This window comes from Sorex araneus, chromosome 1, assembly GCF_027595985.1.
Source record: "Sorex araneus isolate mSorAra2 chromosome 1, mSorAra2.pri, whole genome shotgun sequence".
NCBI lineage: Eukaryota > Metazoa > Chordata > Mammalia > Eulipotyphla > Soricidae > Sorex > Sorex araneus.
Genome location: NC_073302.1, coordinates 81,324,218 through 81,336,723, shown reverse-complemented (window position 1 = coordinate 81,336,723; position 12,506 = coordinate 81,324,218). Strand labels below are relative to the sequence as shown.

At 41.3% G+C, this 12,506-nt stretch overlaps 1 protein-coding gene across 2 annotated transcripts in view; it reads right to left on the bottom strand.

The window, feature by feature from the left end:
• Positions 1–12,506, bottom strand: part of UBQLN1 (ubiquilin 1) — a 44,087-nt gene that overhangs the window by 20,896 nt on the left and 10,685 nt on the right. For both annotated transcript variants that reach the window (XM_055135502.1, XM_055135508.1), the window contains exons 2-3: positions 7,587–7,738; positions 3,379–3,491 (exon numbers count right to left, since the gene is read on the bottom strand). In XM_055135502.1, coding sequence (XP_054991477.1) covers positions 3,379–3,491; positions 7,587–7,738 — 265 coding nt within the window. The remainder of the gene's footprint in view (positions 1–3,378; positions 3,492–7,586; positions 7,739–12,506) is intronic.

Genomic DNA, 12,506 nt, shown 5'->3' with positions numbered 1-12,506 from the left:
TGGGTGTAGTGCTGAAATTATGTATATGAGGAACCATCATTGACAACATTTTAAACCACAGAATCTCAATTAAAAAAAAAAAGTTTCTTAAAAGATGGCAGATTTCTATGCTCACTGCTGGCTCTGGCTATATGCTCAGGTATCTATCCCTGAGGGCAATGTACATGGAGAGCTCATTCACCAGCAAAATCTATTTTGTATCACAAAATAGATACAAAGCAAGAAATTAAGCTTTATGGAAATACATTACTGAATTTGGATTTAATTTTTTGGGGGGCGGGGGGGGGTCACACCGGCGGTGCTCAGAGGTTACTCCTGGCTCTGCACTCAGGAATTACTCCTGGAAGTGCTGAGGGGACCATATGGGATGCCGGGGATCGAACCCGGGTCGGCCGCGTGCAAGGCAAACGCCCTACCCGCTGTGCTATCGCTCCGGCCCCAAGCATTACAAGTTTTAAAAGTTGAGAATACACCAAAGAATTAGCAATGGGACGGGAGAATGAAGAGTAGAAACAGATTTGGTGAGGGAAAGAAATTGGTTTGAGATGTAAGATTATGATTTTCCAGTTATTTTCTTTTACTTTCTTAGGAGATTCTCTGAAGTACTAAGAGAATACCGAGTAATATGAAAGACTGTAGAGCTGGAGCAATAGCACAGTGGTCGGGCGTTCGCCTTTCACGCGGCCGACCCGAGTTCGATTCCTCCGCCCCTCTCGGAGAGCCCGGCAAGCTACCGAGAGTATGGAGCCCACGCGGCAGAGCCTGGCAAGCTACCCGTGCGTACTGGATATGCCAAAAACAGAAACTATAAGTCTCTCAATGACAGACATTACTGGTGCCCGCTCGAACAAATCGATGAGCGATGGGATGACAGCGACAGTAATGGAAGACTGTTGGAACATAAGGCAGAGTTTAGAATTGGTCTTGGGTAAGAGTCAGGAACCAGGATTGGGAGGCTTTTCAGTGACCAAAATACCTACTTCTGTAAGCAGCAGGCTGCAAGTTCAACCCAGAGTTGTCCACATGTGCCAAATGGCAACTCTACCTTCTGCACCTGGCAGCTCTGCTCTGCTGGGATTCCAAATGCTACAAGTGATTGCTGGCTGAGCCACAAACAGGTGTCAGGCACCCAGCATGGCAAATAAAAGGATTGTCAAGCATGACTTGTGAGCATGACGTAGCTGGTAGACGTGTGTGGACACAACTCTCAGTCCATGTGTAAGCAGCACAACCAAGGAGTTGTGTGAAATCTCAGTAAAAACAGAGAAGGAAGGGAGGACAGATTTGAGCAAACAAAATAAAAAGCCAGGATAATGTCACTGAGGAAAAGCAAAAGGAAAAATTCAAAGCAGAACTTGGGAAACAGTATCAACATAAGAAATAGAAAGAATTAACACAGAAATTAAGCTGCGTGAAAATTAACCGGTGAGGCAAGAGCATTATCAGAAAGTAAAGGGAAAAGCACATCAAAAAGAAACTGCTCAGTGTTAAAAGACTTAACTAAAAGGGAGGGGCTGGAGTGACAGCACAGCGGGCAGGGCGTTTGCCTTGCACGCAGCCGACCCAGGTTCAATTCCCAGCATCCCATATGGTCCCCCAGCACTGCCAGGGGTGATTCCTGAGTACAGAGCCACGAGTAACCCCAGTGCATCACCAGGTGTGACCCAAAAAGGAAAAAAAAAAATTAACTAAAATGAAGAGTCCACTCAACCACTCAACTCAGAAATCAAAAGGTCAGGTGTCACTTCATCAAGGGAATTTTCATTGAAGAAAAATATCTGAGAGTAGAAATTAGAGAACAGAAAACTTATGAAAGGCAAATATGGTCAGGAAACACCATTTCCAGAGATAGCAGAGAAAGGAAGAAAGGAGGTGGAATTCTGTGAGTTATACAATAGATTCTACAGAGAAAATAAAAAGACAAAAACATCCTAAATTCATATAGCAAATTAATTAAGGATATGTACGGCCTCAGACAAATGAAAGCCTCTAGGTTTCTATTTCTTTGTCTATGAAATGAAGTATAAGGGGAGATATCTTAAGAATATACTTAATATGAATGCTAACTGCTTCCTCATCTAGACTGTACTTTTTACCACCTAAAATACCTAAATCAAGAGACACATTTGGGCCCTGATTAGTTTCAGAAACAGCAGCAAACACTTGAGGAAAAAAACAAAAACAGAACCCTATGCCATGGTCCAATCCTCAGCAGTATTTCCTACGAGTCCCAGTGAGGGGCTGGAGCAACAGTACATGGGATAGGGCGTTTGCCTTGCACGCAGCCGACTCAGGTTTGATTCCCAGCATCCCCTATGGTTCCCCAAGCACAGCCAAGAGTTAATTCTTGAGTGCAAAACCAGGAGTAACCCCTGTGCATCATCAGGTATGACACCCCCCCCAAAAGAGTGCCTGTTGATGCCTAAAACTGATGATAGTACTGAACCCTATATATACTTTCCCACATGCTTACATATGATAAAACACAATTCAGAAAATAGAAAATAGACACAGCAAACAATAATATAATCAAATAACTGTTATAAGATACAGGGATAAAAATTATACAATGTAGCCTCTTTCCCAGCCTCCAGTACTTTTCTGTATATCCAGGACAAACAGAAAATCACTAATATAGGGACCTGATACAGCAGATAGGCTGCCTAGCAAACAGCCGACTCGGGTTCAATTTCTGGCACCGCATATGGTCCAGCAAACCTGCCAGGAGTGAACCCTGAATGTAGATAAAGGAGTAAACCCTGAGCACTGCCAGGTGTGGCCAAAGAAACAGACAAAACAACAAAAACAAAAAGAATATCACTACTGCAGTCTAATTTCTTCATTTTTAAAGTGGAAAAATGATAGAGACCATATACGTAGTGCAGAAGTGAAAATGCTTGCCTTGCATGCAGCTGATCTGGTTCAATCCCTAGACTACTATCTAGTGTAGTCCCAAAGCCACCCAAGAAATAAAAATAAAAATACATTTTTTTAAATAGACAAATTAAGGTTAAGGGTTAGCTTATGAACAATATTGCCGTAGAGCGTTTACCTTGCATGCGAACGACCCGGTTCGATTCCTCCACCCCTCTCGGAGTGCCTGGCAAGCTACCGAGAGTATCCTGCCCCCACGGCAGAGCCTGGCAAGATACCCATGGCATATTCGATATGCCAGAAACAGTAACAAGTCTCACACTGGAGACATTTCTGGTGCCCACTCGAGCAAACTGATGAGCAACGGGATTACAGTGATACAGTGATGTAAGCTTTCTTCTGCTTTTAAACTTAATATTGTGTGTGTGTGTGTGTGTGTGTGTGTGTGTGTGTGTGTGTGTTGGGGAGAGGGGGCGTTAATACTTAAAGAAAGACTACACTTACCCAAACCAAAAGGGTTGCTAGTGGTAGAACCTGATGTAGAGTTACTATTGGAAGCTGATGATGTGACACTGCTTCCACTAGAATTTGTTTGCTGAGTTGAATGATCCTGAGGCCTGGAGAAAATAAAACATATGTGAAGAGCAGAGCTAATTTTAAAACGATCTCTGAAATTTTGATAACTAAAAGTTATTAATACCTGGATATAGTCAAGCATACGAAACATCAATGCAGCACTACTGTTACCTAAACTATAGTCAATTTTTTTTTAAATTTTAGATGTTTAACAATGAGGGAAAAAGAAACGTACATAAAGTAAAAACTTACAAAATCCAACTATGCTTCAACTGCCCTTCCAGAAGTATACTATATTTAATTAAGTTATACTGATGATGTAAGAAATATCACACAGTACAAAAAAACAATTATTAATCACATTCAGAAAGTTTGACTGCATAAACAACTTCACCACTTTCAAGAGTTCTGAATCAGACCAGAGCAAAAGTACAGCAGTAAGCTGTTTGCCTTGCACACAACTGACCCAGGTTCAATTCCCCGCATCCCATATGGGCCCCTAGCCTGCCAGGAGTAATTCCTGAACACTGCTGGGTTTAACCAAAATGAAAGAAAGGAAAATGTTCTGAATCTAAACTATTTCTTTCATTAATTCTTAGATATATATTTTTTTATTTTAACAACTCTGAAATCAGTAATCATCTCATAGTAGCTAAAAGTCAGGCATTACTATGCCTGTACGTGTTATGTATACATCTACAACTAACGACAAAGTACACTGCTGTACCTTTATGCTATTAAACTACCAGTGTAATAGAAAGATTACACAACTACCTGGCAATAAAGTGAAGTCACAGTGTATATAAAAATAGAAATAAATAATTTTCTATTACTGAAGCAGTTATTTTTGGGGGGTAGGGTGGATTGGGAGGGGGGCACACCCGGTGATGCTAAAGGGTTATGTTACCTCTGGTTCTGCATTCAGGAATTACTTCTGGCCATGCGCAGAGGATCATATGAGGTGCCAGGTATCACACCCAGGTTGGCTTCATGCAAGGCAAATACATTCCCCACTGTACCATCTCCCAGACCAATATTTTAGTGTTCTTATAAGAGCCTGAAGATGACTCAATGACTTAAGCAAAGTGCAAAGTCATCAGTTCAAACTCAGGTGCCACTCACAAGCAATGATACAATGCTCAAAGTCCTGCTACTGTCTCCAGAGGGTAAGGGCCTGGAATTAGCTCAGTGGCTTAGGAAGCATCCAAGGCAATCATGAGGTCTTAAGTGCCATGTAAGTGTCAAAGCAGTATTGACCATGACTAGTCTTGAGACTGGAAGGAAATCGGGGCAGGGGGAAAAAAAAAACCAGAACAGTAGAGTCTCTTCCCATAGGACAAAATACAGACACCAATGACCAAGTTAAGTGATTCGACTGGTTCAGATCCAATGTAAAGCTCTGGCTACAATGAAGAATTTAGCCAATTCATTTCATGCATATTTTTTCTTTGTATTCATACCTAAGAGCAATAAGATAAAATGTTATGTATAAAGGACTAAATATAAAGAACTAAATTTAAAGGACTCTTTTAGTCTTTAAAACTGATGGTGCCGCAAGCCAGAGACTGCTCCGGACCCCAGACCGGGCCAACAACACCGGGGAGCCAGACGGAGAAGGTACAGCCAGCACACCTTCTCCAGATGGAGCCCCGGCAACACTGAGCTTCTACTAACACGGCTCCGGGATGCGGGACTAGGACATCTCCAAACCGCGCGGCAGCTTACACAGCCGCGTGACCTTTCCTGAAAAATGAAAACACACCATCTAATGATGCCATCCAACATGTCTGACTGTTGGAAGAAAACCTCCAAATAATGATAGTGAGATTCCTGTTGAAAACTGAATGTAATCAAAGTATGGAAAGAGTAAAGTGGAAATTGTCTGCCACACAGTCAGAGGGGGAGTGGGAGGGGTGGTATGCAGGGGTTTTTGGTGGTGGATCAAATATGAAAACTTTGTAACTGTATCTCACAGTGATTCTATAAAAAATAAAATTAAAAAAAAGAAACTGATAGTGCCAGGCCAAGAAAAAAGATGTGGAGAGCATACACATGCAAAGCTCATAGTTCAATCCTCGGCTCCAGCACTGAACAATCAAGACTGCACATTTGGTCCCTGAGTCACACAAGTTTACAAACAATGAGAACATTAAAAAGAAAAAAAGGCATTAATGATGAATTAATTTAATGAACCATTCTCACTAATTTTGGTTTGCCAAAATGAGTCAATCCGAACACTGAAGAATCCGGGCCGGGCCGGCAGACACCACAAGCCGGAAAATGCTCCAGACCCCAGACCAGGCCAACAACACCAGAGTGCCAGACGGAGAAGGTATAGCCAGCACACCTTCTCCAGATGGAGCCCCGGCGACACTGAGCTTCTACTAACACGGCTCCGGGATGTGGGACTGGGACATCTCCAAACCGTGCGGCCACTTTCCTGATATACAATAAATATGCTCAGGAATGGCTCCACACACCCCCCACCCCCTCTGAGCATCCATTATCCCACAGGCACAGAAACCAATCTCAGAACGCAGTGGCTGCTGGCAGATATACTCCTGGACTCTGAACTAAGCTACGGCCCCATGCAGCCCCGGGAGGGAAAGGGTTTCTGTTCCTTGGCCTTTACCCACCCTGCGACAGCATGGCAATCACCACAGTTCAGAACCAATTGGACAAAGAGGTAGGAGTCTGCAGTGATGGGACGGATGCATAGGGAATCTTGTGATGGGGGAGGCAGAACCGGCCCTGCCTCCTGCCCAAGTGAGACCCCGAGCGGTCGCCCATGAACAGCCATAATCCCAGCCCTCAGAAACCAATTTCGGAATGCAGTGGCTGCTGGCAGAAATACCTCTGGACTTAATACCAGAATTCCAAAACTGGGCGGCCGCTTTCGCAACCATGCAACATCATTATGCTCTTTGTTACCAACAATAGAAAACATACAATCTAATGATGCCATCCAACATGTCTGACTGTTGGAGGAAAAACTCCAAATAATGATAGTGAGTTTCCTGTCAAAAATTGAATGTAATCAGGGGCCGGAGCGATAGCACAACGGGTAGGGCATTTGTCTTGCACGTGGCCGACCCGGGTTCAATCCCCGGCATCCCATATGGTCCCCCAAGCACTGCCAGGAGTAATTCCTGAGTGCAAAGCCAGGAGTAACCCCTGAGCATCGCTCAGTGTGACCCAAAAAGCAAAAAAAAAAAAAAAAAAAATTGAATGTAATCAAAGTAAGGAAAGAGTAAAGTGAAAATCATCTGCCACACAGGCAGAGGGGGAGTGGGAGGGAGGTATGCTGGGGTTTTTGGTGGTGGAACATGTGCACTGGTGAAGGGATGGGTGTTTGAGCATAGTATAACTGAGACTCGATCCTAAAAGCCCTGTAATTGTTAAATAATTAAAAAATAAATTAAAAAAAAAAGTCAATCCAATCTCTGTCCAAATATCTTCTTTAAAACAAAAAATACAGCCCAAACTATCAATTTGCTTGTTCTATAATTAAAATTAGTTTAAATATAATAATGATACTGATAAAATGCCTGAACATTAAAGCCTGAGGATTACCGAATTACATTGTTTTTTTTTTTAAAAAAAAAAAACACTTCTCAGCAGTAACAAAATAATTTAATTCCTTTACATTTTAATGACACAGAAAGTCACGAAACATTAGTTATTTTAAAATAAAATATAGAGCTGGGGAGACCGTTCAAAGGGATGGAGAACATACTATGCATCTGGGTTTGTATCCCAACCCTCACTATACCATCCCCTAAGCACCCAGTCAAAAATAGCAGAAATAGCCTCCTGAGCACAGCTGAGCGTAGACCAAGACCAAAAGGAAAAAAACAAGCGTGAGGAGGGAAAAGAGGAAGGAGAGAGGAAGAAGGAGAGAATACCTTTGGGGCCAGATTGATAGGCTACTTGCACACTGCTGACCAGGGCACCCCACACCTTTCTCAGTGACCCCAAAACAAAAAGAGATGTAAGCATTTAGTCACAACTTTTGACACATCTTCTAAAAATATACTTGTTTGGGAGCCACAGTTATTGACTGAGAAGAGTACTAGTTTCATATATGAAACCCTGGTTCAATCCCTGAAACTAAAACTTATAAAATAAAAACATACCTGTTTTGCGTTTTGATGACAAGGTGAACAGTAAGTCCATCATGAATTCCATGCTGACTTAAAGTATCTTGATCTTTTAAAATTTTTCCAGCAAATATCAACACAAGTTGGTCAGTGTGTGACTTAAATCGTTTAGAGATTTCTTCCTTGAACTAAATAAAATAAAAATAAATTATGTACCAAGGATATTTGCACAACATCGCTTAATCTAGCCTCAAAGAGGCCCCCTAATCAGAAAACTTGCAGCAATTCGATTATAAAGATGCATCTTCTCTGTGTCATTTTCTGGTTCTTAGAAGGAAATTAGTATTACCACGTCACTTATTTCAAATGCATAGATTTTATTATAGGTGCACATCTTCTGGTATCTTCTAAGGTATAACAATTCCTTTATAATTTATTTACATAAATAGTTCATGCTACACAGGGCTCTTAAACATCTATAGTAATTTATTAGATTTTTATCTTCCCTTTTAAATGAGCAGTGTAACTTCATTTTTTTCATATACTAAAACTCCAAAACTTCCATTCAACATCAACATGTTAGGCAGATGTAAAGATACAAAGCAAGTATCTTTTCTTTAAAGTCAATGAAAAAGTCAACCAAACCCCACCTCGCACCTCCCCTCCCCCCCACACAAAACTTGTGACTGTTGAATAAGCCTTTCCAGTGAAAACTAAAATTTAGGAGGAAAAAGGATTTACAGGAACAAGACTAAAAAGGAAAAGCTGACAAGAAAAAGACCGCCATCAGATTAGACATGTTCAGAATAATCCAGTGCCCTAATCTGCCTTTGTACAATATGTAGGGAGGTTATCACTAAACCTCCCTTACTGAGGTTTTCTATTTTTGACCCTCTCACCATATATTTTCTCTTTCCCTGTACGCCCACAAACTTTTTAAAACAATTTTGTATTGAATCACCGTGAGACAGATCGTTACAAAACTGTTCATGACTGGATTTCAGTCATACAGTATTCCAACAGCCATCCCTCCACCAGTGTTAGTTTCCCAGCACCAAAGTCTCGAGGTTCCCTTCTACCACCCCCAATTTCCCAAACCCCAGCCTGCCTCTATGGCAGGCTCTCTTTCTCTCCCCCCAGCCTTCACTCCCATACTTTTTAAACTAGGTGAGCTGAATTTGTATCTTTAGAAAATTAAGGTTAAAAGAAAAAGAATGATTTTTTAAAAGTGTTTACTATAAAGAAAAGCTTAGTCTATACCAGATAAGCACTTTTCAAAATTACTAAAAGTTGCATCAAAATCAGAAGTTTCCCAACCTATGTGGTGTACTAATCCCTTTTTAGTAAGAAAAAAATGAAAATCACTCCATACCTTCCTGGAAACCTGCCTTCTTCATGAGAACAAATAGAAAGCTTCACCAGTTGCATTAGAGGCTACAAACCCTATTTATCCAGGGCCCTACCCACTTCCCAGGAAAGACTGGTCTATCTATATTAATAAACTCAGGGAATCATGACTCCAAAATCAGGAAAGAATCATGTCTTATGGGGCTAGAGGATAGTACAGCAAGTAGTGGGTTCCATCCCCAGCACACCATGTGAGCTCCTGCAAACTGCCATGAGTAATTCCTGAGTATATAATAAGGAATAATCACTGAGTATAGCCAGGTATCACTCAAAAACCATATATTTTCTCTCTTTTGAAACAATTTTTTAAAATAATTTTTTATTGAAACAAAACAAACAACAAAAAGAATCATGTTTAAAGTGGCCCAAAGCCTTAAAGAAATATATCTCAACAGATGAAGGTCTAGAGAGCTATTTGCAGTTGACACAAGTGATGTTAAATAACTGGAGATGTTTAAAAATCTTGCAGAGACAGAGAAGGGAAGGTGTAGGGAAATATAAATAAACTATGTCAGATATCAATGTTGAAAAAGGTGCATCAAACTTCCTAATTCTACCTTTGTGTATGAATCAAATTTTCATAATCAAGTTATAATACTAGGGCAGGAGAGAGTGTACAGGGTTAGATAAGGCATTGCCTTAGAAATGTGCCTCTTATTTATCCCTAATCCCACATACAGTCCCTTATGCACAGAATCAGGAGTAACCCCTGAGCACTGCTGGGTGTGTAACCCCATCTCAAAAAGTCACAACACTCAATACAAGCAACTTAAAGGGGGTGGTGGGGCGAATAGAAGTTCACGAAAAATTATGTACCACAGTAAATATGTGCTCCTTTTTCACTCTCACAGCTCTCTTAATGCAAATAAACTTTATATATGGTTTTTAATTCTATTTCATATACAGATACAGAAACAGATTCAACATTCCCCCACCTCTTAAAGGGCACAACTAATTAACTGTCAAATTAAAATACATAAGTTTGCAAGCAACAAGCTATGTTACTGGAGTCGGTGGGATGGCACAGTGTGTAGGGCGTCTGCCTTGCACACGGCAGGTTCGATTCCTCTATCCCTCTTGGAGAGCCCAGCAAGCTACCGAGAGTATTCTACCCCCACGACAGAGCCTGGCAAGCTACCCATGGCGTATTCGATATGCCAAAAACAGTAACAACAAGTCTCACAATGGAGACGTTATTGGTGCCTGCTCGAGCAAATCAATGAACAGGACGACAGTGACAGCTAGGTTACTGAAATTCAAAGAAAGATAAATGTGGAGTTTAAATTGTTCTGAGGCCTTTTCACTAACTGGAAAGATGTATATATACATAAGACAATCACTTAAATTTGATTGTGAATGTCCTATAAGACACAGCAAGAAATCAAAGCAGAGGTGGTCAACTTCGCTGCACATTTTTTTTTTAAAAAAAAAAAAAGCTGTTCATGACTGGATTTCAGTCATATAGTATTCCGAAACCCATCCCTGCACCAGTGTGTATTTCCCAGCACCAGTGTCCCCAGGTTCCCTTCCATCAACCCCTACCCTCCTCTGCCTGCCACTATGGCAAGTGTCTGTCTGCCTGCCTGCCTGTCTCTCCTCCCCTCCCTTTGGACATTGTGGCTTACAGTATTGATACGGAAAGGTTATCAAGAAAATCACTTACCTACTTTTAACCCTCCAATCTTGTCCAGTGTGATTATTCCCAACTATTATTGTCATACTGGTCTCTTCTCTATCCTCCCTACCCTCACCCACACCCACACCCACACCCAATCTTGTGATTAGTTCCAACCATTGACCAGTCCTCCTAATCCCTGTTTTCCCTCGCCAAGGATATTATTCTTTTACTATATATATATATATATATATATATATATATATATACACACACACACACACACACATACACATTTATATACCACAAATGAATGCAGTCATTCTATATCTGTCCCTTTCCTCTGACTTATCCATTCCATCAAGTTCTAGGCAAATTTCATGACTTCATTTTCCTGACAGCTGCACAGTATTCCATTGTGTAGATGTGCCATAGTTTCTTTATGTATTTGTTTATTCTTCGGCACTCAGGTTATTTCCAGATTCTGGCTACGGTAAATAGTGCTGCAATGAACACAGGAGTGCAGATGGTGTTTGTGCTGTGTTTGGGGCCACAGGGTATATTCCCAGAACTGGTATTGCTGGGTCAAATGGGAACTCAATTTCTAGTTTTTTGAGAAATGTCTATATTGTTTTCCAAATAGGCTGGACCAGTCAACATCCTTACCAGAAGTGAAGGAGAATCCCTCTCTCCCCACATCCATGCCAACACGGGTTGCTTTTGTTCTTTTGGATGTGGGCCAGTCTCTGTGGTGTGAGATGATATCTCACTGTTGTTTTGAATTGCATCTCCCTGATGACTAGTGATGAAGAGCAGTTTTTCATGTGCCTTTTGGCCATTCGGATTTCTTCTTTGAGAAAGTTTCTGTTCATTTCATTGCCCCATTTTCTGATAGGATTGGATGTTTGTTTCTTGTCGCGTTCAACCAGTGCCTTGTATATCTTTGATAGTAACTCCGTATGAGAAGTGTACTGGGTAAATATCCTTTCCCATTCTGTAAGGCTATCTTTGTATCCTGGTCACTATTTCCTTTGAGGTGCAGAAGCTTCTTAGCTTCTAAGATAGTCCCATTTGTTTATCTCTGTTTACACTTGCTTGGTCAGTGTCATCTTTGAAGATGCCTTTAGCTCAGTGTCACGAAGGGTTTTGCTGACCTTTTCTTCAATGTACCTTATGGATTCGGTATAATGTTGAGGTCTTTAATCCATTTTGATCTGACTTTTGTGCATGGTATTGGGTAGAGGTCTGACCCCATTTTTTGCATGTAGCTGTCCAGTTTTGCCAGCACCATTTGTTAAAGAGGCTTTCCTTGCTCCACTTTATATTTCTTGCTCTCTTATCAAAGATTAGATGTTCATATATTTGAGGGTGCAAGGATCCCTACTTCACTGGTCTGAGGATCTGCCTTTATTCCAATACCATGCTGTTTTATTACCACTTAGTAATACGATTTGAGGTTGAGGAAGGTGATGCTTCCCATCTTCCTCACCCCCCAAGAATTGCTTTAGCTATTTGTGGGGCTTATTGTTCCATACGAATTTCAGAAGTGTTTGATCAACTTCTTTGGAGAACGTCATGGGCATCCTTATAGGGATCGCATTGAATCTGGGGAGTACTGTCATTTTGACAATGTTAATTCTCCCAGCACATTCCATTTTAAGAGACTTAGCTAGCTAGAAAACTAAGATACACATTGTCATCTGAAAAAGATTGCAATGAAGATGTTCTCAATGTTAAGTATACCAGGGGCAAGAGTGATAATACAGCAGGTAGGGCGCTTGTCTTACATGCAGCAGACTTGGGTTTGATCCCCAGAACCCATAGGGTCCCCCAAGTCATCAGTGATCCCTGAGCAGAAGCAGGAGTAAGCCCTGAGCACCACTATCTGTGGCCCCAACCAAGCTGTGCCCCCACCTCATCCCCCAAAAAGACCA